This window comes from Henckelia pumila, chromosome 4, assembly GCF_033568475.1.
Source record: "Henckelia pumila isolate YLH828 chromosome 4, ASM3356847v2, whole genome shotgun sequence".
In the NCBI taxonomy this organism is placed as follows: domain Eukaryota; kingdom Viridiplantae; phylum Streptophyta; class Magnoliopsida; order Lamiales; family Gesneriaceae; genus Henckelia; species Henckelia pumila.
In genome coordinates, this window is record NC_133123.1 from 140,801,678 (window position 1) to 140,828,329 (window position 26,652).

General features: G+C 37.3%; 1 protein-coding gene across 2 annotated transcripts; it reads left to right on the plus strand.

Annotated features, from left to right (window-relative positions):
- Nucleotides 1–8,668: 8,668 nt before the first annotated feature.
- On the plus strand, nt 8,669–12,450 carry LOC140867074 (uncharacterized). Of its 2 annotated transcripts, XM_073272147.1 has the most exons (9): nt 8,669–8,802; nt 8,875–8,960; nt 9,614–9,761; nt 10,164–10,227; nt 10,371–11,218; nt 11,551–11,623; nt 11,764–11,822; nt 12,029–12,083; nt 12,184–12,450. In XM_073272147.1, exons 1-9 carry the CDS (start codon nt 8,731–8,733, stop codon nt 12,225–12,227), a joined length of 1,449 nt encoding a protein of 482 aa, XP_073128248.1. In that variant the 5' UTR covers nt 8,669–8,730; the 3' UTR covers nt 12,228–12,450. The 2 variants fall into 2 exon arrangements, with proteins under 2 accessions (XP_073128248.1, XP_073128249.1); XM_073272148.1 differs by lacking the exon at nt 9,614–9,761.
- Nucleotides 12,451–26,652: the final 14,202 nt, after the last annotated feature.

Below are 26,652 nucleotides of genomic sequence, written 5' to 3' on the forward strand. Positions count from 1 at the left end.
GCTTTTTGGTTAACCAGCTGATTCCCTTTAGTCTGGATCTCTTCATCAGCAGCTAGCACCCGGGCTTTAAGAGATTTCCCTTCCTACAACAGTTTCAAATGTCTTGTTTCATGATCAATCAACTCCTCTTTGAGTTTGGCTATATGCTCTTCTTCATCATCAAAAGCTTTCCCAATTTCGATAATCTTACCAAAATCACCATCTCTCGTCACTTTTAGAGCATCCCAATTCTCTTTGGATGCTTTAAAGGTATCGATCTTGGAGGAGAAAGGTGTGTACTTACTAGATTCCTGTGCATTTGAGAGTATGGTAGGGAGAAGTTTAAAAATAATACACAAAGGAGAATCGAAAAAGCAAGGAGAACTCTTGTAACACCCGAAAATTTTAATACGTAAATTCGCATGCATAATTAAGGAAAATAATTATTTAAAATTTATATTTGGGTTAAATGACATTTATGTGTTATTATGTGATTTATATGCATGATTTAATTTATTTTAGCATTTAACCCGCTATTTTAGAATTTATAGATTTTTGAGGATTTTATTTAATTGATCGCGTAGACGGGACCGTGAACGGACGAGATACCAACTTTTGAGCCAAAAATATTTTTATGAGTTTATGAGCCTTAAAATAATATTTTTTGGTATTTTTTCAAGAAAATTTTAGTATTTAATTATATATTTATTTAAAGATTTATTTTTAGCCAAAATAAGTCATTTTAATGACTTTTATTAATATTTAAAAATTCCCTAATATTATATTTCGGGATTTTGGCTGTGTTATCAGACTTTTAAATATTTTAGGAGTTTAAAACTTTATATTTAAGGTATAATATTTACATATTAATTTAGTGAGATATTTTTAAGATATTATCTACAATCTACAATAAAATAAAAACCTAAACCTACCCCAAACCCCATCACCCATTCAGCCGACACCCCCCCCCCCCATATTCTTCAGCCTCCATTCTCACGTTTTGACAGAAGATTTCAAGCCATATCCGATCCTCAAGTTTCTTAGAATTTTCGTCGTTCCGGAGCCATAAACGCGTGATCATTCATCAAACAATTATCAAGGCATGTTTAATTCCTCCATTCAACACCATATAAGCTATTACACGTTTTTTTTTCAGATTTTTTTCACGATGTGCACTGATATGTATGAGTTCATGCAAGATATTGAATTTTATTTCATATAGACACATGTTTTGGGCTGGTTTTTGTTTGCATCCCACGATTTTCTTGCATGGGATCGGGCAAGGCTGCTGGTCCAGGGTTGGAGGTGTGTAAGAGTGGTCTTGGGTCAGTTGGCGTGAGCGATTTGAGCCAAGAAGGGTCTAGGTCGAAGCTATAGCAGCTGAAGGCTCAAGGTGTTATAGTTGTAGGGTTTGTGGAAGAGGGCTCGGTTCGAGCCATGCAGGGGCTAGCTGAGGGTAAGGCCTGGTGGGTTAGGACCGCCCAGACGTGGGCTACATCTGGGCGGCGGTGCTCCGGCCAGGGGCGACCGGAGCCGGGCGACAGCAGGCCATTAAGGCCTGCTGCTCGCGCAGCCAAGAGGGTAGGGAAGGGAGTACGGGATTGTGCTGGGGGTGGGTTCAGGGTCGGGTCCTGGGAGTCCGGGTCGGGTCCGTAGTGTCTAGGGTCGGGTCAGGTGGTCCAGGTTCGGGTTAGGTGGGCCGGGCTCGGGTATTTTAATGTTTAAGTATTTAATAGTTTAATTGTATTTTGGGCTCCATTTAATTATTTTGGGTTAAATTTAATCATTTTTGGGCTTAATTAAATTTAATTAAGTTAGCCAATAATTTTATGGGCTTGGGAGCCCATGGGAGTTATTGGGCCAGTCTTTGGGTTTTTGGGTCCAATGGGCCAGAATAGGTTGTTATTGGGCCAAGAATGTTTTAATGAGCTTGAATTAATTAATTGGGCCTAGAAATGTATTTTTGGGCTTAAGTATGTTAATGGGCCAGATTTAAGAAAATGGGCTTGAGCGTTTAGGGCCAGCAGTTCAGTACACCCATGAAAAATAAATAAGTTCGGGATATATATTTAATTATTTTTATGCATAAAGTCTATTTTAAGTATAAGTATAGTATATTATGAAAAATTAATTAAATATATATTACAGACATATTTTCAGTGCATGCATTCATGAAATAATTTTATGGCATGATTTAATGTTTAAGGTTGAGCTAGAAAATAATTTTATGTTGGAAGTTGAAGTAGTGTGACAATTTAAGGGGGACCAGTCCCCACATGTTAAGGGCAGTTTACTGTCAATTTAAGGGTAGTTTACTACCAGTAAGAGGTGATTCGTCACCGCCGCGTACGTTGGTTCTAAGAGACTGATCAGTCGAACTTTTAAGTTTAAGGTTACACTACGGATATGACCATGCGATGTTAGAAAAAAATGTTATGCTCAACAATGTTTATGTATGTAATATATGATTATATTTAAGTTCAAGTTTAAGTAAGATTTTAAGTTATAATTCATAATTTTTAAGCATGCTCATTCATGTATATGTTATTTATTAGTATTCCAGTGATTTAAATTATTTTAAACCCTTGTTATGTTAGCATGTTGGGCCTCTAGGCTTACTACACTTATATGATACAAGTGAGTACGTAGAGGAAGATGTAGTTCCTACCGGTGGTGAGGACGTATGAGCGGACATGCAGTGATCCCCCATGACCGTCGGCTGAGTCTTGAGAACATTTTTAAGAATTTTTAAACTCTGTTTCTTATTTATTCTTTTATGTCTTGTCAGTGGTGGATTTTAGTACTATTTTTATTAAATAATTTTTATTGCATGCAACCTTTTAAGTTGATTGTTTGACCGTATTTTATTTAAGTTTGACTCGGTTATTTAAGTAAAAATGTTGCATTTTATTTATGTTATTTTTAAATCTGTTTATTTTGTGCATATATATATGGGCATGTATGTAAATATATTTTACTTAGTATTATTAAAAAAAAAAAAAAATTTCCGCATATATTATGTTAGAATGTTTGGGTCGTTTCAACTCTGAAGGAGTTGCAAAGCTAACATCGCATCTTGACATTGATGCTCATCCAAAGAGAAAATATGTTGATGAACCAAATATTTAAGTGTGGCAGTGGCTGAAGCAAAAGACGATTGGTCAAGGAGTGAAGAAGTCCCTGTCATTGGTTCACTGGTTGTGTCTTGGAGAAAGTTGAAATCCAGATCCATGGTTGTCGTAGGTATATTACAAATTTGAATTCTCCTAGAGGCATGATCCTGAAACAAGCAGTATTAAAGTGAGTAAAACAGGGGTACCAAAGTCAACAGAAGTGCAAACAAAGCTAATAGTTACCTTTGAAGAAATTGGTGTTGTAGCCATGTCGGAGGTCTTCTCAGGAACAAAATTATCAGGAATATCCACATGTACAGTGGGAGGAATCACCAATAGAATCCCCATTTGAATTTGATCTGCAAAAATATTCTCACTCGCTGCCGGAGGTACTTTTTCCCGGCCAGAGATTGTGTCGGGAACTTGAGATTTAGTCGCTTCAGAAACTGGGGCCGGAACTTTGAAGGTTGTGGAAATGGGTGAAATAGAAATGACATCATCTTCATCTTGGTTAACTTGTCCCTCTGATCTATTCGAAAATTGCGTGGCCAATCTACGCAAAACCCTGGTACTCTTCCTAATCTTGGCGGCTGGAGATTTGGGTAGAGCTCCAACTCCCATGGTCCGTGATTTCTTCAATGATCTATGAGCTACAACTGAGATCCAATATATATTCAAAACGACAAATATATGAAATGCATAGTTCCTGAGTCAAAGGTGTTATCTGAGGGGGCAAAGAGAGCTGTAGTAAGAACATCAAATTTTGGAGTCCACCATGGCATGAATGGAACAAGATTGTCACGAGAAATTTCTTGGATAAGAACACAAATTCACTCGACCACATCACATTTAGTTTGGCTGTAGCTAGTGAGAAACGACGATCAACGAGTTCATCCCATGTGTTCTTCCCCTAGGGATAAGAGAAATAAAAGTGATCCTCAGGAACAGTAGGTGGAAGCCAAATTGACAGGCAAAAACCAGTGGATTGTATACCTTGAAATAAAGGTTAATGTTATCACTGGTGAAGGAACCACAGGTGACCATAAACCTTGGGTAAAGACAAGAAGTTCTCACATCATCAACAACTTGGAGAAAAGACTTATTTTTGTGGGACATGAAATGGGGGATTCAAGAGTGCTCTATCGTGTCCAGGTGCACAGGCAAATAATATCACCTCTCTTCACCCAGATTATGAAAAAAGGTCATCAGGAAATCAGTTTATATGGTGGTGGTGCAGTGGGCCAAAGCTTTGCTGTCCGAAGGTCTAATACTGCTAAAAGAAAGACTCCTAATGTCGGGGAAGTAATAAAAAAGCCAAAGATGAAGAAACCAAGAAACTCCGTGGAGTTTACGTAGGGAGGGGGGGTATCAAGCACACTTCTGTTCAAACATCGATATATTGACCCAAGAAACATCATTCCTAAATTGAGCACATTCCCAGTACTCAATGATCGGGCCAATAACATGTACTCAGCAGAGGGACGTCCAGAAGCTGGACAAAACAAGAATTTACAAACTAAAACCCACAAGAACAAAATATGTTCTTTTGAAGTGGGGACCACCGAATTGTTGTACCAAGCACTTATTATCGACGCATAGGAGGTATGGGCAGTGTTTTCCTCAGACAAATGAGGAAGGTCCTTGGAGGGAATCGAGCCTATAATATCTAAGCCTAAGACAGGAAGTTTCAACAAATGAAGAACATCATGAAGAGTGATGGACATTGGGCCACTAGCAAACACAAAGGCATTGCAAGGGGGAACCCAGAATTGAAGAGCACGTTCTAAAAGACCTATTTGTAGCGGGAAAGGGGCTTTCGTAAGTTGAATGAAATAGTGCAAGCCTTGAGAATTCCACATGGTCCAAAAAATGAGGCTCCAACCTCTCAACCCAAGTGACCCAATCAGGGGCAAAACATGCCCAAGATTTGAATTTTGCAGCTTTGACCGGTGGATGCAGGTAACCTGTTAAAAGTAAAGGGTATGTAGACAAAGAAGCGAGAGGGAAAATATTTTTAAAGACCGTTTCAGGAAAGAGAACCTCTACATACGGGGGATGAGATAAAGGGGCTAGAATTTCATTGAACTCGGGCTTATCGACGGAGAGATGCAGAGGCCTAAAATAAAAATACCCAGTCATGGGTATATTCCGACACAAAGCCCCGAGAAACAAGAAAGAACAAAGATTACCTGATCACTTATATATATCCAGAAGCGTTGGACAAACCACCAGGAACAACAACTATGAATAGGGTTGAGAGAAACTTCGCAGAAAAAATTAAACAACAAGAGGTTAACCATAACTTTTAGTTCACTGTTGTTTTTTGTGCAGGGTTCATGGAGGAGGAAAACGAAGAGAACATTACCTGTCAGAAGAACAATGACGAACTTGAAGCAAAAACCCTAAGCAAATTTCAATTTTCAAAAAAATAAATGGCAATACAGATAAGTCGGCCAAAGGAGAAAGACAAGGGTATGCGAAGGGTTAGGAGAGAGAATAGCTCGGGAAGCGGGGAGCAATAATAGAAAATCTGAAATGATGTGATCGGGTAATGCAAAGATCAAGAAGCAGTATCACCATTGCTAGATTATTAAAAAATCGGAAAGTTTATCCGATTTAAGCCCGCGAAAGTTCCCGAAATTTGAGAAGCCCAAATTGTTGTATTTCGAGCCCAACAAAAATATGGTTCATAGTCCAGGTTCAATGGCCCGAAAGGCCATCGACCAGCAGGGGCAATTGTTTAATCCATAAATTATTTTCTCAGCCCAATATGAAAGTTTCTTCGGCCTAGTTCCTGAAGTGATATATCCCAGTCAGTTTAGCCCATTAAAGAAATGGAATTTGAAGCCTTGAATTTGTGGCGGCTGAATTGGAAAGGAAGTTAGAAATTAAGACCAAGTCAAAATTCGAATCATGAGAAATGGAGGAGAGACGTCGCCCATTATGTAAGATGAAACAGTGGGAAGTTACTCCAAACATGGAAGAAAAACCATCGGCAACAGCATTCAGAGAAAAAAATCACAATTCACAACAAAATTCCAAGATCCAAAAGCTCTCGAATTCTTCGGAATTTTTTCTGCAAATTCTAGAATTTCATCAAATTTTTGTTGCATTTTTCAAGATTTTTAGTACATATTCTCAGTCATATTTTGTAGTTCCTTGAACATTCCAACAAATTATTTTATATTATTATGGCAAGCGCTTGTCATTTCCAAATTTTAGCAGCAAAATTAAAGTTTTATGTTGCTATTAATAATCACTCTTCATAATTTCTTAAGTCCTTTGCATATAACATGTCGAATTGAGACCGACAACAAAACCGAAACTCACATTTCGCTTGGTTTAGGAGTTAGATTTATTTTCTTTTTATTTTTCATACATTTTGTCACGATCGTGCCTGACATGTCCGCAACACCCCGTTCGACCCATTTTTTGTGTGCATACACAAAGAAATACAAGTTTTTACGGATATTCTTGAAGAAGAACGAAAGATTTAAGATCTTAAATCATAGTTCTTGCTTCGATCATAGATCTTAATGGTAGTTATGTTGCATCAAGAGTATAAACATAAAATATGAAGTTGTGCTCTTCAAGAGCATCAATATAAATTAAAGTTTGTGCTACTTCGACAACATCAATATTAAATCTTAATGTTGTGCTCTTTTCAGGAGTATTGATATAAAACTAGAAGTATTAAAAAATAACTAATTAAATTTTTTGCTATTTCGAGAGGATTAATATCGATCTAAATATTATGTTTCTTCGAAGACATTCGTACAAAGACTAATTAAACATTATTTACGAGATTTATAACGAATAACACTCGTGTTGATAATATGTTATGAATTTTTTAATATTGGAAAATCAATTTTTTTCTAATATATTTGAAACACTTCAAATATACTTTGACGCTTAATTTTCGCAAAATACAGTTTGACTAGAATTCTATTTGGACAAGTACTTATAAAATATTTTTATAAAATTATTTTTTCTTTTAAAAAAATGTTTTAAAGTTGTTTTATGAATAAGTATGCGTATAAAAAACTATTCTATAAAAAATATTTTTAAAGTTAAAAAGTAAATGTTTTTATTTCTATCATTGCACGTCCAATTCAAAAAAAAAAAAACATAAAAAAACCTCCTCTTACGAACACTTTCATAGACTAGCCTATTGTACGAAACTTGCTCAGTACAGTTTACCTGATTAACATGGTTTGCAGGTTATGTGATAGTTCAGGGGGTTTACCCAGTGCACATTGAAAATTAAATGTTGCTGGTTCTCACGTCATAAAAAAATTAAAAAAATATATCTCAATTGTTTTTTAAAAACTATGTAGAGAACAATTTTTAAAAATATTTTTTCAGCAACATTTTATAATTTTTTTTCCAAACACATGTTTTAAATTGTTTTCACTTTTAAAAGGATGAATTTCCGGTTCAGTCCCATAGGTTTGACCATTTTCCCGGTTCGATCCCAAATATTTTGAAGTTCCCGATTTAGTCTTAAACGTTTCAAAAATTAGCCCGAGTTGATCCTTTCGTCAATTTAATGGTTAAAATTAACGGAGAAAAAACACGAATTACTCCCAGATGAATTACTCTTTTCTTGTTCGTGTTGCACCCTTTTTTTTATTAGTTTCTTTTTTTCTTGCTCGTACATCTTGTTCTTTCGATTCCTCTCCGTCCTATTTCCGACTCTTTTAGTCCAATCCGCGGATAGAAAATATGCAATAGACAGAATCACAGGACATGAACGTGCGATCTGGGTGACGCGGGCCACTTCGGTGGGTCCCAGCACGCTCTACGGGAAAAATGCCCCCAAAGACAATCTCCGGGTTTGAATTTGAGCTTCTCCGTCTCTTAGACCGACATACGCGTTGTAGGTATCGAGAAGAGCTTCGCGTGAGCAAGCTGAAGCTCCCGTAACTCTCAGCAGATCGAAAGTTATGTCCGTTTGAAACTGCAGCTCCTTTTCCTCCGATACGCAATTCGAGATACAAAACAATAAAATATTCATTTATCGAGAAAAAAATTTTATTTTAATTTTTTGAAAAACCCTAAATTTATAATTTTATAAAAATGCCGGAATGCGAGAAATACAAGAAAATGTGGTTAGCATGCGAAAGAGAAAAGCCAGGTTATCTATTAAAAATAAAGATTGTGCAACAACGTCATTTTCATTCTAAAGGTTGAGCCAAATTTCTGAGTGTGATAGCAACGAGAACGAAAAAAATTTATCTCCACTCAAAGTGGATTAGAAATTAGCGTATCTGATTTGGATTTTGGGAATTTTAGTGATATGACTCTCATATGTCATGTTTACAGTTAGTTTTAACCGTGATAAAAAAACCAACTCCATCAAAATTTGTAAATATTTTCAACTGTTAATTTGACGAAAGGACCAACTCAATCAAAATCTGTGAACGTTAAGGACTAAACCGGGAAGTTCAAAATATTTAAAACCAAATCAGAAAAAAAAACCAGATTTTTGGAACTGAACCGGGTTTCCCTTGTAAAACAATAAAAAAAAATATATTTTTAGAATAAACATCCCAACCTGAATATATAAGTCACTCGTTGAAGTGTTCCCTTTCCTCTAGGGGAAACGCTCTCGACTTAACTTAATCGGAGACCAACCATGGCTTCTACTTCAACTCCCGACGCAAACAAAAACTGCAACACCATTCCTAAATCTCACTTTCTGAAAACGGTAGGTTTTTCTATGTGCATAGCACAATTGTCGTTGTTAAATTAAATGTGTGTTTTTTGGAAATGTTTCCAGGTATGTTTGTCGGATTGGTGGTTGTTGAAGGCGGAAAACGACTCTCAAAGTGGAGCTCTCTCTGTTTCTGGGTTTATTTTTCGAGAGTAAGTTCAGTGTATAAATGATTCTGGTGGTTTTCCGTGTTCAATCATCTTAATCGTCCAATGGTAGCATTCACTGTCAAGGGTTTTTTTTTTCCACTCTGAAAGCTGATTACTTCATAAGAGGGCCTGAAGTTTTTGTATTGTTGAATTAACCATTTGTCGTATAAGTTTGAACTCATGGAATGCAGGAAAGTCAATAGATATATTCTGTTAGGTCGATTTATATAAGCCGGAGATCGAGTAATATATGCTCGAAATTTATGTGTAAGGTCCACACATTGCAGTTGGTTAGATATTAGCCACCATATATACAACAGCCAAACCAACTTAATGAAATATTGGCGGTTTTGTGCTCTGAGAGTGCTTTTTATGTTTTGGCTTTTGTATCATTTGGATATTATCCGTGTCATGAGCTGAAGCTCATGAGTGAAGAATAATCAACGGTTTAGTACTTAATAGGTACCGATAATTAGAAACACTTTCACATTTTTTTTTTCAAATTTACCGCATCCCCCATAGCTTCTTTTGTTTTGGGGGAAAGTACCCATTTCTCGCAAATATATTTACCACTCGCTTTTTCTACAACTTAAAATTTAGAAAATGTGTTCAAAAGTATATTTTGTTATGGAAGGGATTCATCTGATTTGCTGCAGGCAACAACGAGCTATGAGAGTTTTTTCCTCTGCCCCTATACTTAAGAGCCATGATATGTTTACTTTGGAGACCACTGATGGGATATGTGTCCTAATCAAAGGCTTTATAAACAAAGCCCGCACATTAGAAAATGGCTTCCCTTCTGATGTAAGTTCATTAACTTTTATATTTTCCACGAAGTTAACACTTAGCATTTGACTGATCTTTTAAAAATTTGTGATGGGATTAATTTGGAGAAATCCACAATGGTCAGCATTCACCTTCGCATGAAAATTATTGCAGCAGCAAACTAAATTTAATTCGGAGTTATGTAGTGTTAAAGACATTTAGTTAATCTATGCATGCACTGAATTGCCTGTTCAGTTATAGTGGATTCATACTTCTTGTTTGCCAGATTGAAATGACCTCTACGGCTGGTTTCATGGCTGTTTTTTGTGTACATGGACATGGTTGAGCATATTTTACGAGTTTCAATAATCCTGGATGGGCATTTTAATTCCATTCACTACTGTTATGAGTGCTAATGTTCTATCGGTTTTGCTTGAACAGATATTTAACCATTTTGTTTTTGGCTTTCCTCCTTACTGGAAGGAGTATGCTGAAAAGTGCATGGGTACAACTCTCGCTCCGCACATGTTTTGGGGTTTAATTTGCTAAACGCTGGTGCCACAGCCAGACTGCATGTAAACTAATTCACAATGCAACTTCCTTCAAAACTTCATGAGATATTTTCAATGGATTTTCTGTTTGTTCCAGGTGGGCATAGCAATGAAATGGGTAATGAATCACAACACGAAATGGATGCTGAACGAAATAGCAGTAAAACTAAATCCTCAATCATTGCATTGCCCAAGAAGTGTGACAATGTAACTGGATCATCTGAGGACAGTACATCTGTCTTCTCCATCGCACCCGCACCCGCACCTGATCCTGATCCTGATCCTGATCCTGCACCTGCACCTGCACCTGCACCTGCACCTGCACCTGCACCTGCACCTGCACCTTTTAATGTTGAAAAGATATTTTCTTCTGGAAACTGCACTAACGGATATCACATGACAGGAGATAGGTCTGTAAATTGTTCCATTAAGAAGGCCTCAACACCCTCACAGTTTGAGGGGCATGCCATCATTTCACTGAATGGTGGAATTTTATCTGCTTGTCATTTAACTAAAAGTAGGGGCACTAAGAGTAGGGTAACTCCTGGGTCATGTACCAAACTGCAAAGGAAACAAAAAAACAATCAGATATCAAATCCGATATCAGGGGGTTACAGAACAAGATCAAAATCTGCTTTACTTTCAGCCTGTGAAAAAGTAGAATTAGAATCTGTTAATTTTGAGCCCATGGACAAAAATAACTTGCATTGTGGGGACAGTGGATTTAAAGAGCCTAAAGAAATATCAGGAACTCAAAACCAGGCCAAGGACTGGAGAATTGCTGAAACTAAAGGCAGCATGGATCAAACAATAGATGAAGGAAAAAGGTCCCAGGATCACCACGGTGCTGCAGATAATGAGAAGGAGCATGTTGTTGCAAATGAGAGTAGCATATCTGAGAAAGATTGCATGTCGAAGATGAAGACTAGAAGAAAATTAGCATATGTTAGTTATCTTGTTATTAATCATATTTCGTTGGCTATCTGGCTATTTGGTATTGCGAATCTCTGGTGCTGTTTATTTATTGGATTTCGCATTCAATCCTAGAGGCCTTAGTTTGCTCAATAGACTTCTTGTTTTGGCAAAGATTCCCTAGTGGTTGTTGAGCACTTTTGTCAAAGTGTCATTCAAAACATACCTGGTTCAAGCAGTAATTCATCAAGGAATCTCTGAGTCTGCCTACTTGTTTAACTATTGTATTTGCTTGTCATTGTGCTTTCACAAATGTATTTTAATGTATTTTGCTACATTAGTAATTTTTCTCTGACACGGTTTAGGAAACTCCTGGAAGATGTGATGGAGTTCTTAGTGGTTCATCAAAATCTTTGAGTTTTAGCCGTTCTAGATCAGGTGTGTATCTGCTGAATCTTACAATTCATCACATCCGTTTGGTGCGATTGTGCAGTTAACTTTAGAAATCGAATTCAAACTAATTAGCTTATTGGATGCATATAAAAGCATTGACTGTATTATTGATCAAATAATTTCAGGAAGATTGCTGGTGCCTACCTTGAAATTTTGGTGCAACGAGAGGGCACTTTATGATGGGGTATGCCATTACTTTAGGATCAAATTCTCTCTTAAATTTCTTTACAGTTTTCATACTTAAATACCTTTTCTTTTCTTTTTTTTTTTTTTTAGTTTTGGGTTGTTCCACCTGTAAATGTTTTAAGATAGGATAAATTGGTGTTGAACAATGTTTCTTATTCTTTAAAAGCTGTGTTTTGAATGTGATGCATGGAAAAAAAATTTCAGGAAGGCAGCATCACTGGAATCCTGGATGAAATTGTCCTGGAACATTCCGTCAATGGTATGCCGATGTGAAAACAATTTTTCGAAGTTGTGAGTATAGTCATAGCATGTGCATCTTATCCATATGATGATATGACTTTATGATGATATCTTGACAGGGAAAGACGGTAGGCCTCAGAAAAGGAGAAGACTCCTCACCTAGTTTACATATCCCGTGAGGGTGATTTTGGTCTGGGAAATCTTGATAGCTTTGTTTGCTATTACCATGCGATGTAGCTTTTTGTGTATATGTCTCCCTCTTACGTAGAGAGGAATGGGTTGCAGTTGAACTACAGTTTCTGTAAAGATCTGTTGGCAGTTGACTAATTTTTAGCATAGTAACATCTTCTATCTCAATTATCAAGCATTTAAAGTAATTGAGCAGATTTTAACGTTTATATATGATATTTTAATAGTAACATTTGTATGGATCTCGATTTTCAATCACACTATTCTTTTGGTATTGCTATATTGTATGACGCTAAAAATATCAAATGGATTTCAGATTTTTGTTTTTTGGTTATGATTGAAATTTTGTGAAATCCTTTCGGAAGGCAATTTAGGCATAGATGAAATTTCTCTTCCTGTCTCACGTGATAAAGTAATCCAAGAGCAAAACTAAATAATTATGGTAAAATATATATGGATTAACATTCGATAAATTAATAATTTGTAGTGATCTGAGATTCAGTTTATGCATTTAAGAGATTCATTCATTTTATGTATTTAAAAAATAAAATATGAAGCAAATCAGTTTACGTATTTAAGAGATTCATTTTATGTATTTAAAAGATAAAATATGATTATGAGGTTATTAATTAAGCAAATCAGAATAATTAATCATCATTAAGTTTGGAACCACCTAACAAAGATCGTAGCCTCCGAAGTATTCGAACTATCTAAAGATGATTCGGACCATCTAAGCCTAAATGGCCAACAAAACGACTTAGATATCAAAATGCATCGACACGTAGCATTTTGCAACTAAGGTTCGGACCTTCCAAAGTGATATATCGAGTTATGACAAAACACCGACGACACGTCATGATATGCACAATTCGGACCTTTCGAAGTGCAGTTCGGATCTTCTGAACTTATCCTAAATAGGCTATCTGGACATCATAATTGTGTACTAGTTTGAGGCGTGTTCTCTCGATTTTAGACTATATTTAGCGTTTTCCAACTCATATAATTATACTAGTACAGTTCCGAAGGGCTTCCAAGAGTGGCAGCTGTGAGCAGAACAGTTGGCGAGAGAATCATCTCAAAAGGGCTGACAATAGACACAGATATGATCCGTAAGTCATATTTGTAGTAAGGATCAGTTCTTGGGTAGTTATTGATACCAACATATTGATTATGTTGTTTAAGATCGGATCTTAGGCCAGTTCCTAGATTACTAGTAGAGGTACGCAACATACTGACTGAGATGACCAGCGCGGTATACATGTCTATGTGTTGCATTTTGTCTGTCATTATATGATGCATGTTTTACTGTCATGATATTATGATGCATTACATTATCACGTCGAGTCATTATCCTTTGAGATACTCAGTTGATTAGAGATGCCAATGTAGCGACCTCTCCCGGATCACCTTCAAACCAGGACTTAAGCATGCAATTAAATTAGTACAACAAGATAAGTTAAAACATTGAAAACTTAAAAAATAAAACAACCCAATTACAACTGAAAAATAAATACAATGAAATAATCTAACGATAACCTATATTTCCAGGCCCCGGTCACAAACTAATCAATCACTGATTCAAATCCTAGGCACCCTACAACCTAACCTGTCGAATGGGGTATTCGAGATAACAACAAGGTTTTGTTGTTGTGGGCGACACTCACCTATTACGTAAAGTATGGGTATACAAATGTATATGCGCATGCAACATGATATGACTGGGAATACTAAGTCAACTAGATCAATCATGCTCAGACTAGACGTCATAAGTGAGCAGTACCATCTCGGGTCAAATCCGCTGGATAGCTCATGCACTCATATCAATCATGGATACCAGGTATCATGGATGCCATATTTACCAGTCCCTGCCACCATTGTATCTCCTGTGTCCGATCGTATATCAATAATATAGGGCCGAGTGACCCTAATTGTAAGGTCCAAAAGTTCACTAGTTCGATCACGATAATTTTAAATGATTTATATGGTTTATGCCTTTTATTCATGGAATTTAATTGATATGTTTAAATTTATTTGATTATATGTTATGTCTGCTATTTAATGTGTTGCAAGTTATTTTAATGTTTTTAGCTTTGGAATTCAATTCTGGACCGAAGAAACAAGACCAGCCTGCGAACAAGTTAAGGAAAATGTTTTATGTTTAATTAAAGTTTAAAGTTGATGCAATGTATTTTATTAGTTGGGTGAAAGAATTTTTAAAGTTTGTTTGCAACTAATGGGCCGAACTAAGCCCATCAGTCATAAGCTGAGTAAGCGTTCAAAGAAATCTATCAGTTTTTTTTTCCTAATCACTTTGGACGCCGCCCCTTCCCTTTTTCTCCCACTTTCACGTTCAAATTGCATCAAAGGCTAGGACAGAAATTTCTTTCGTTTGAGGCTAGATCGTTCCCAAGTTTTAGGTTAAATCCAATCATAGGTAATCAGACAAGTTTTTACGCTTTTAAAACCACCATTCCAGAATATAGGTATCTTGATATGAAAAATATGTATTTCGATATGTATGTATGGTATAAGGCAAGAAATTTTAAGAGTTTTGAAGAGCACGATGTATGATTAATATATGTATTCGTGAAACGTAGGTCGTTCTTGACGAGTTCTTGATTATGTTTTGAGAGATTTCATCTTTTTAAGGGTTTCAAAGAGTCCCAAATCTTATTTTTGGTTGATGATTGTGGTTCTTGATGTATTTTTGGGTTAAATCTAGGGTGTTGATTGTTTAAAAGTGTATCTTTAAGTGTTTTTCAAGTTGTGTCATTGTTGGATGTCGATTGGAGCACGTTTGAAAGAGCTCGGTGCGTGCAAAATTAGCCTTTATGTAGGGTGGGTTTTTTCTTGGCAACCCACGGAGGGAGCACACGGGCGTGCACTCCTGCGTGGGTTGGGCATATTTTTTTTTTTTAAAAAATTATTTTCGTTATTTTGGTCCTAAGTTCAGATTTATGATGTTTTAAGGTATTTTAAGTATTTTTAAGAGTTCTTATACGAAAAGTTTCAATTTTAAATGTCAAGAACGAAAAGAACGACTCACATGGATCGATGTAGATATGTAATGCATATGTATGGTTACCTTTCCTCATGAAACCTATGTTTACATTGAAAGCCATGAAGTTTTATGAAGTATGATATGCATGATATTATCACGAAAGTTTACGAGCATGAGATGATGAAGTTATGATGATGATGCATGAAAATATTTTGACATTGTATATGAATTTTTGGTGGCAATACGGGACTGGTATTCCGAGATGAGCTCCGGAGGGGCCTTTCCAAACTATGTGCTCACGAGATGGAAATATGAGACTGGTACTTTGAGATGAGCTCCGGAGGAGCCTTTCCAAAAGATGTGCTCAAGAGATGAAATGTTAGGACTGGTTCTCCGAGATGACCTTCGGAGAAGCTTTTCCAAATGATGTGTTCATAACGATGGTTGCCACAAATGCATGTATTACATCACCTTACATGTCAAGTTTTACTTTATGTTCATGTTATGCGATGATTTATGTTTCAAGTTTATACATGATTTTTGTATGTATTTTCTTGCTGAGTCTTTAGACTCACTATACTTGAATGGTGCAGGTAATTATGCTATTGATGACTTTATTGATGAGTATGTAATCGGGCTTAACGAGGAGAAAATGGTCGGACCGGCGGGAGATGCATGAGCGCTACTTTTATGAGTAGTTTTGTTGTTCACAATTGGAGGAAAACAAGTTTTACATTTTATGGTTTTTGAAAACATTGATGTTTTGTATCCTTTCATTAAGTCGTGGTACACAATTTCTATATTTTTAATTACATATTTTTATTTCCGCAAAATTTTCCCAAAATTTTAAGAATGAATGTTTAATAGCGTTCCCGAGTTTTTAGGACGTTACACTACTAGAATGACTATATCAAAGGACTAGTTCGAACATTCTAAACACTTTTCGGAGCTTTTGATCGCCCTTCCGATCCTTCACTGCCAAACCCGTGTCCCTGATTGGACAACTCACTGCTGTCGACACTGTTTGGACCTTCCAAACTGTCATCCATCCAATCAGCAATCAAAACCCATACACTATCTGACTACAGGACTTCGGAACTTTCGATCGTGGGTTCGGAGCTTCTTAACTCACCCTCTGTTTTCGAACTACATCGCTTCTTCCGATCACTTCGGAAACACCGATCATCCTCGCTCTCATGTTCGGAACTTCTGAACCACTCTGGTCCTTGGAACCTTTCGGACCATCTCCAGACATTCTGAATTCAATTTCCTACTCAAATAAACCCAAATTAAGATTCTTTGATCATGTTTTAACCATCTCAAAATGTTTAGACACTTGGTCCTTGGAAGTTTTCTTTTCACTGAACCAGGAGATAAGTCAATCACCAAGGAATTTACATGAGCCACTAGTACTCTTTCAATCCAGTTTGCATTCTTCATAATCTTCATCAGAATACCCTACAAGATTAAGTGTTGAGTCCTTAGGATACCATAGTCCAACATTTCTTGTCCCTTTTAAATATTTTAAAATTCTTTTGGCAACAACATAATGAGTTTGCTCGGGATCGGATTGGAAATGAGCACAAATTCAATCATCAAACATTAGATCACCTCTACTGGCTGTAAGATAAAGTAAAGAACCGATTAACCCTCAATACATGGTGACATCTACTAAGATTCTCCCTTCATCTTTGTCAAGTTTGGTTGAGGAAGTCATTGGAGTGGCAGTAGCAGTGCATGATTCCATTCCAAAATTTTTCAGTAGATCCTTAGTATACTTTATTTGATTTATGAATATTCCTGCATCGATTTTCTTGACCTGTAGTCCTAAGAAGAATGTTAGTTCTCCCATCATTCTCATCTCAAATTGGTCCTGCATAAGTTTTGCATACTTCTCACAGAGCTTAGGGTTAGTTGACCAAAAGATAATATCATCAACATATATTTGTACGAGAAGTGTGTGCTGATTTTTGACAAAAGTAAACAGTGTCTTTGTAGTAACCTGTATCCAAAATAAAGTGATTTAGTTGGTAATCATGGTTATAATAAATTAAACATGATTAAAAAAATTCTCAAATGAACTTAAGGAGTTGAAAATAGGATTCAAAACACTCGAAAATGGTCTGGAGGAGTCCAAACTCTCAAGTGGATCGGAAGATCCAAACTCTAGATCGGATGATCCAAAGTCTAGGGAGTTTGGAAGCATGGTTTAATGATCGGAGGATCCAAGGAGATCAGACGATCCGAAGCCAGGTTCGGACGATCCAATATCCATTGGATAAGATAAGATAAGATAAGGGATGAGATTTGATTGACCAGCTATGGAAGTTTGGACTATCCGAACTGAGCCAAGCTAGGTGTCCAAGTTGTTGACGTCACGGATGACATATTAATTGAGATCGGACGATCCTAAGTCTAGTTCGGACCATCCGAAGTGCTGGTAGGACACGTGGATCGCATGCAGAGGTCGGACGATATGAAGGTGGAGATCGGACCGTCCGAACTCACTCTATATATAGGGGTGCCAAGGATCTCATTCAATTGAACCAATTTACCTCTTCCTCTCTATTTTCTAGCAATTTTAGGGTCTTTTGGGCATTCTATATAAAGGATAGGAGGCGACGAAGCGCTGCTAGAGTTGTAGCGGAGTTTTGCCCAAGTTTTGGGGCTATCGCCATCAGTGGGCTGGCAACAGACGAAGGTATGGTCCGAGTTCCCTAAAACTATTAGGGAGTATTTAATAACTTAGTTAAGGTTTTTAAAGAATGATTAGTGATACATGGGTATTTTTCATTGTAGTGCTGGACTGTAGATGTGGGGACATCTAGGAATATATATTTGAGGTACGTAAGTACTGACTGAGATTTCCAGTGGGTATGCATACTTATGTGTTGCATTTACGTGCCATGCTTGCATGTTACTGTTTTGATATGTTATGCTACACGTGCATACATCTTGATTTAACCAGTATTATTGATTTACCCAGTATAGGGGTTTCTCAGCCCCAATGCATGTGTGGATGGATACCATGGTTTTGATTTCGGATATGTCCACAATTTATGGTATGGGAGCCACCTCCTGATGCGATGACCCAGAGTGTTACATACCATGGCGCCCAGACTGAGCAGGATTTGATTTCCCCAGTATGATACCCAGACATTCATTTGCATGCATCATGTTTTTATGTTTACCCATACGAGCGTATTGAGCTTTAGCGCTCACGTCCAATATTTCTGTGTTTTCTGGACACCCCATGCGACGGGACAGTTGCAGATGTTTCACCAGGACTTGGGATTAGGCGGTGACCAAGCAAGAGCTGCAGGAGTAGTAGCTAGGTTATTGAATTATTTCAATTGGGTCGTATTATTGGAATTTATTTTACCGGTTGTATTCTACCGGTCTAGTATTTAGTTAAGTTTTTGAAATTTTTCTCTGATTGTTTATTGAATTCTTATTTAAACACTAAAGCTCAGATTAGTAGTGGATCCGAGTTGGGTCACTACATTAATAGTATCGGAGCATGCAATAAGATTTGGGACATAGTACTGGTATTTTGGGATTGACTTGGGTGATTCTTGTAGAGAGATGACCAAAATTGATGGTAGGAGTAGCGATGGACACTGGGATTATTAGGCACTTAGAGGACCCCGAGATCGTCATCTCCAATATTACCATCAGGATTTTGACTCATGTGGGTCCTAGCTTTGGATCAAGTACTAGATGCTAGAGGAAGTGGAAGATGATTGGTTGGGACATGTGTGATGCTTGAATCCATTTTGTTCGACCAGGATAACACTCCTCTGAATATTCTCCACAAGCAGTTGGAGAAATTATCATAAAGGTATTATCTCGTCTACGAGAGAATATATCATATAACGGTGAATTACCCGATAGACTAGTAAGGATCTTTTGGAAATCGTGGTGAAATAGGCCTGTCAAGCATGCTTGTATTGATGCTTTCGAGGTGACAGACGAAAAACTTCACGATCAAGATCAGTAGATGGAATGAAAGATTTTTGCATGTAATTTGGATTTAAATACTATATTAAGAAGTTTTGTAAACAGTATTTCAGTTTTAAATCAAATTGAATCACTGTGTTATTGATTTCAGGCTGTTGGAATTTCTTAGTGATTGTAACTAAGGATTTGTAATAAGAATTGTATTAAACATGGTTCAATGGTTTAATGATTTTCAGTATTAGGGTTATACAGATAATTCTAGTAATTGTTTTCAGTTTATTAGTGTTCAACTATTGTGACCATAGGCTTTTGAGAAATCAGATTGTAAGTACTTGTCATGAGATTAGTTCTAGGCGTTTTTCAAGAATGGTTGGGTAAGTATGTGACTCTGGGATTGATGTCAGGGGCATGATTCATACTAAGTTATTGTATAATTTATTTGGGTGATTTCCTAGACTAGCTGATAGGAGTTGACATTTTTGGGTTGCTGTCAAGTGATGATGGATTTTCTTCAGGGGCAGGAGGATAGTTTATTCTAGGGGCTGTGAACTGTGTTGGTTGATCAAGACGGGTGAGGAAGCGCGATCTTATGCTGGTGTTTTCTAGAAGGTTTATTTCAGATAGGCTTTCGGAGAAGGCTACCCCAGTTTTGATATTTTACGCATTTGTAGCCAGTGGTATAACTATCAGGATGATTTTCAGCGATAGCTGAATTCATTGGAATTAATTTTGGTACTGGGTTAGTGAAAGGAAATTCAATTGATTGCAGAGTTTGAATTTCTTGTGGTAAGGATGATTTTGGAATAAATATTCCTCGACTAAGTGAGCATCCTACTCATGGTGGTTCTGTTTATTGGGAATTTCTAGACAGATAGTTCTAGTAAGTGGATTGAAGATTTCCATTAATCAGTTAGAGTATCGTCTGGTTTTTCCAGTAATTGGAATTGAGAAAAGTGGGGAGACGCAACCTTATACCGGTATGTCTGGAAGGATATATTCCAGATGGGATGGTTGGGAAAGTTACCTCAGTCTCGATGTTTTATGTAGTTATAGCAAGTGGTATAACTACCAGTGGAATTTTTGGTTAAGACCGAGATGTTGGATTAGCTTTGGTACTGGGTTTGTACTAAAGGATAATATTGGCTCTTGACAGAATTGTCATACACAGATGTTATTAATTGGTCTTGAATTAGGACAGAACTAAGAGTGTCTATAATAGGTTAGACTGGGAGAGTTCTGGTTAATAAATTCAGGATGACATAAAGATTGTGACAATAGATACTTGTGAGTATCATCTGACTTGGTCAGTGAATGGAAATATGAAACTTTCGTGTTAGATCCTATGATACTCTTGGAGTCAGAATAGTCTTAGGAAGTATATTCCTAGACAAGTGATTGTTTTGAGCTGAGGGATTTGTTTATTTGGGATATCACTAGATTGGTGAATTTAGTAGATAGATCGACTAGTACCGGTGCTCATTGAGATTATCGTCTGACTACGTAAGACATATGATTTGAGATGTTATTGTTACAATGATTGTCCAAGGTAGCAGATGATTCTTTGGATTGGGAATTCATCGACGGGTGAGTTCGTAAATTGGTATTCATTCCCTACTTGGCAGATACAGTTTTAGTAGTAGATCTATGCTGGTACATTACCAGTGTCAGTCATTATTCATGGGTATTGTCTGACTCTGTCAGAGGTAGAATGATGAACTCAGTTAGGAAATCCTATGATTCTAAATGTTTTGGGGATTTCTCTAGTCGCTGAAGCACTAAGATCAAGGGTTGTAGATCTGTAGTATAAGATTCTAGCGATTGAAAATCAGTTAGTGTTTATTTAAATCTATTTATAATTTTCGAAAAATGGGAGCCGCAGTGGATCAATGTTAGTAGAGAAGATTTTTAATCCTGATCTGTAACGTTTTGGGGTATAGTGAATCAGGAGGCACTTAGTACGATATTATAAGGTTGTATGCTCAAGAGTTGATCCTTGGTAATAACTCGAAGTAGTAAAGCAATTCAAGTGCATTAAAAATTCTCTAAGTCGTTTAGGAATCTCCAAGAATACAAGAGACGGAACTTTGGGTTTCTGCTGATCATTGAAAGTGATTACAGTTTGAATCTTGTGGTCATGGATTAGTCCGATAGCATTTCTGAAGTTATTAGTGACGATTAAAGATAATGGGATTTAGTAACATTTTAGAATAGTGTTTTCTTGTTAAGGAAGAGACATATTTGATATGAACATTGCTTGGTATTAGTAGTAGTTGAATCAGTTTACAGAGATGGGATTAAGTAGTTGTCCCAGGATGTTAGTGGACAACAGTATTCGAGAATTGTTAGCCGAGTATTTTACTTGGGCATTTCCAATGGTATTCCCGTGAGTTGGTCGTTGAGACGAGAGTCAGCAAGTGATTTCGGATTTCGATGAGCATTAGCAGGATAACATCAGTTCTTTTCGTCGTAGGGATGAGACAATAGCTGAGACCTATGGTTTATAGGGTCTGGGCGGGATTGTTGTCGCTGATCTCCCAGTGTTTTTCTGATGCACTGTGCCATTGAGATGTTAGAATCGATCGAGATCGATACAGAAGTTAGTTCGATTGCCGCAAGTATTGAGAACTTCATGTAAGATCGAGGTGAGCCAGTTTTGTTCATCCCAGTTAGTGAATCAAGTTGACAAGGATTTTGTTATTATCCGTGGCAGGATGACCAGGAGAATCAATTGGATGATATCTCTAGTAGTGAGGTTCAAGTATTAGGATCAAGACTAGTAGTAATTAGTTCGAATATGCCGCAGGTTTGTAATTATACCACTAGGAATGTGATCTGAGGTTTCTGATAGGAAAGAGTGGAATACAGTGATGTTGTTAATATGCGATATCAATGTCCGGCAAGTTAAATATACAGTTTCGATGTATCCCAATCATTGCCCAAAGGACTGATGGATGTTAGCAAGAGTAAAGATGCGTATCTAGAGTCAGTTGATGATTGGACAGTGATTTTTCAAGAATGTCATAACTAAGATTCGTAAGACAGTGATTGCTCTTCCAGTAATTGTTATGATTTTTTAGGCATAAATTCAAAATTGGGGTTTTGAGATTTGTTGGTATGAGTTGGTTTCGATATATATATTGTTTTTGTGGTTTTCGGTTGATCGAAATATAGCCGTTATGCCGTCGGTTCATGTTTTGGATATCGAATAGTTTGAAAATCGTGTTTCTTTTGAGTTTGAATATCGATATTGATCCGAAATTACTTCATTTCAGATTGGCTAGTGAGTTGTTGAGCTTCGAGGTTGCAGAATTTGAATTGATAGAGGGTTAAAGCTGGTATAGTATCAATTTCTTTATTGATGATTGTTTTGGTTTCGAACAAGTTTTGATTTGAGATTATCGTTTGTTTATCCAGATTTGGAGCACCTCGAATCTAAGAAAAGGTAAAAGTAGACATCGAATCGAAAAGAGATGAATACTCGAGTTCAGATGGATTCTCGAGTCCCTAAATCACATACTTGCATGATTACTTGTTTTGATTGATTACGTGCATTTAGTTGAATTACTTGAATGTATTACGAGTTTCACATGCATTCATCTTGAGCCGAATTACTTGACTTCATATCGAATTAGAAGTTTTGGGGACTATATTGGAGTGGCCTTTGTTTTCGATTTTTTCCAAGAGCTAGAATGCTTCTTATAGTTGCTCCAAAGTCTAGAGGATCGAGCTATACAAGTTCCACCTCAAATGGGAGAGTCGGTGAGTTAGTTGTTATAACTTGTCCTTGGGATCCCAACCGAAGAACCGAGTATACTTTTGATTATCTGATTAGATAATCCCGATTTTAAAGACATGCATTTCATTCTATTTCATAATTGGAATATGTTGAAGTTATATCATGTTTTGATATATTATTTGATACTGCATGTTTGTCTCTTTTACTAGGATTATTATTCTCACCGAATTATTTGGTTGTTGTCATGTTTTGGTATGTGTGCTTGGCAACAGGTGGGACAGGATCGAGTAAGAGACCGCATGACTAGAGCGAGTTGTGTTGATAGAAGTGAGGATTGGTTTTAGAAGTCGATTTGTATTATCGAACCTGATATGTATTTGAAGTTTGAATTAAGTTTAGAATTGATGCATTTTCTACTTTGGATTTTTGAACAACTCTAGACCTTTATGTATCGTATTTTGATAGATTGAAGTATTAATGCATGTTATGGATTGTATTTGAAGTTGATACCAGGATTTTCAGTTCTGTCTTGCTTTTTATTTTTGCTGGTGTAACAGGGCACGGACCCCGTGCCACCTCCGTGAAAGGGTCCGTGTGTCCTCTGCCCGAGATTTATGTTTGAGATTTGATATGCACGGACCCACGTGCCACATCCGTTCAAGGGTTCGTGTGCCTTTTGTTGTCGAAAATTATTTGGTGTTGACATGTACAAACCCTGCGCCACCTCCGTTTAAGGGTCCATGTGATGTTACTGTTGAGGCAGAGAGTTGGGTTTTCGTGCATTTTGTGCACGGAACCAGGCACGGAGGTGTGCACGGGGTCCATGTATTTTGTATTCTTTGATACTCGGCTACAGCTTAATGCACGGACCCGAGCACGGAGGCGTGCACGGGGTCCGTGCATGCTTTTTTAAAATTTTTTTTTTACCTTTTTGTCTTGACTCTCTATTGATGATTGAATGACTTATTCTCGATTAGATGATTAGAAGCGAGGTCCTTACAGTAGTTTCGGTGATTAGTGGAATTGCAGACAATAGACAGTTATCGAAAGGAAGAATTCCTAGTTAATCCGAATTTCTTGATAGTAAGGTGATTCAGTAAGGGATAGACCTTACAGGTTTAAGAGAAGTATCTATTATCGAAAGTTATTTGACCAGATGTTTTTTGTTGGATCAGAAGCTACCAGTGGATGTAATAAGTTATGGATTTGATACATTCTACGGTACATCCTAGATTTCAGGACGAAATGTTTTTAAGGGAGGTAGAATATAGTAACCCGTATCCAAAATCAAGTGATTTAGTTGGTAATCACAATTATAATAAGTTAAACATGATTAACAGATTCTCAAATGAGCTTAAGGAGTTGAAAATCGGATTCAGAACACTCGAAAATGGTCCGGAGGAGTCCAAACTTTCGGGTGGATCTGAAGATCCGAAATCTAGATCGGATGATCCGAAGTTTAGGGAGTTATGAAGCATGGTTTAATGATCGGAGGGTCCGAGGAGATCGGACGATTCGATCTCCATTGGATAATATAAGATAAGGGATGATATTTTATTGGTCAGCTATGGGAGTTCGGACGATCCGAAGTAGGAGATCGGATGATCCGAATAGAACCAAGACAGGTTTCCAAGTTGGTGACATCACGGATGACATATTAATTGATATTGGACGATCCAAAGTCCAGTTCGGACCGTCCAAAGTGTTGGGAAGACACGTGGATCGCATGCAGAGATCGGACGATCCGAAGGTGGGGATCGGGCCATCCGAACTCACTCTATATATAGGGGTGCCAAGGCTCTCAATAAAGTGAACCAATTTCCCTCTTCCTCTCTCTTTTCTAGCTAGTTTTAGGGCCTTTTGGGCATTCTATATAAAGTCTAGGAGGCAACAAAGCGTTGCTAGAGTTGTAGAAGAGCTGTGCCCAAGTTTTGGGGCTATCGCCATCAGTTGGATGACGACGGACGAAGGTATGGTTCGAGTTTTCTAAAACTATTAGGGAGTATTTAATAGCTTAGTCAAGTCTTTTAAAGAATGATTAGTGATACTTGGGTATTTTTCATTGTAGTGTTGGACTGTAGATGTGGGGACATCTATGAGTATATATTTAAGGTACGTAAGTACTGACTGAGATTGCCCGTGGGTATGCATGCTTATGTGTTGCATTTACATGCCATGCTTGCATGTTACTGTTTGATATGTTATGCTACACGTGCATACATCTTGATTTAGCCGGTATTATTGGCTTACCCAGTATATGGGTTGCTCAGCCCCAATGGATGTGTGGATGGATACCATGGTTTTGGTTCCGGATATTTCTACGGTTTATGGTATGGGAGCCACCTCCTGATGCGACGGCCTAGAGTGCTACATACCATGGCGCCCAGACTGAGCAGGATTTGATTTCCCCAGTATGATACCAGACATTCATTTATATGTATCATGTTTGTATGTTTACCCGTACTAGCGTATTGAGCTTTAGCGCTCACGTCCAATATTTCTGTGTTTTCTGGACACCTCATTCGACGGGGCAGTTGAAGGTGTTTCACCAGGACTTGGGATTAGGTGGTGACCAAGCAAAAGCTGCAGGAGTAGTAGCTAGGTTATTGAATTATTTCAATTGGGTCATATTATTGGAATTTATTTTACCGGTTGTATTCTGCCGGTCTAGTATTTAGTTAAGTTTTCGCAATTTATCTCTGATTGTTTATTGCATGCTTATTTAAACACTAAAGCTCTTATTAGTAGTGGATCCGAGTTGGGTCACTACATTAATAGTATCGGATCATGCAATAAGATTTGGGACATAGTACTGGTATTTTGGGATTGACTTGGGTGATTTTTGTAGAGAGATGACCAAAAGTGATGGTAGGAGTAGCGATGGACGCTGGGATTATGAGGCACTTAGAGGACCCCGAGATCTCCATCGCCAATATTACCGTCAGGATTTCGACTCATGTGGGTTTTAACTTTGGATCGAGTACTAGATACTAGAGGCAGTGGAAGAGGATTGGTTAGGACACTTCTGATGCATGCATCCTTTTCGTTCGACTAGGATAACACTCCTCTGAAGATTCTCCTCAAGAAGTTGGAGCGATTATCATAAAAGTATTATCTCGTCTACCAAAAAATATACCATATAACAATGAAGTACCCGGTAGACTAGTAATGATTTTTTTGAAATCGTGGGGAAATAGGTCTGTCAAGCATGCTTGTATTGATGCTTTCGAGGTGACAGACGGGAAACTTCACGATCAAGATCAGTAGACGGAATGAAAGATTTCCACATGTACTTTGGATTTAAATATTGTATTAAGAATTTTTGTTATGGATATTATTGGTTGTTGGATGTTATCAGTTTTTGGGGTATATTGAGTAGGATCAGTAGGATCTAGAGTGGTCAAAGGTTTTTCAACTGCTTCTTGTCTTGGTAATTCTGGTTCAGGATTCTATAGAAGTTTCTCTCTAGATTCTACTTCATCTTCACTGTATAAATTCAGATGAATCTTGTTTAATATGTTGCTCAAAATAAGATCAGTAGAGTTTTTTTTTGGAGAGTTATCAGTTTAATCAAATATGACAGGTATTGATTCCTCAACATTTAACGTTTTATTTTTTAATATTTTAAAGCTTTGCTTACTGCTGAGTAACCAAGAAATATACCAACATCTATTTTGGAATCAAATGTAGATAAATGATTTT

Coding starts and splice junctions, on each gene's coding strand:
- LOC140867074 (XM_073272147.1), top strand. CDS start 8,731: ATGGCTTCTACTTCAACTCCCGACGCAAACAAAAACTGCAACACCATT. Junction 8,961..9,613: donor TCTGGGTTTATTTTTCGAGA/GTAAGTTCAGTG, acceptor GATTTGCTGCAG/GCAACAACGAGCTATGAGAG. Junction 12,084..12,183: donor CCTGGAACATTCCGTCAATG/GTATGCCGATGT, acceptor ATATCTTGACAG/GGAAAGACGGTAGGCCTCAG.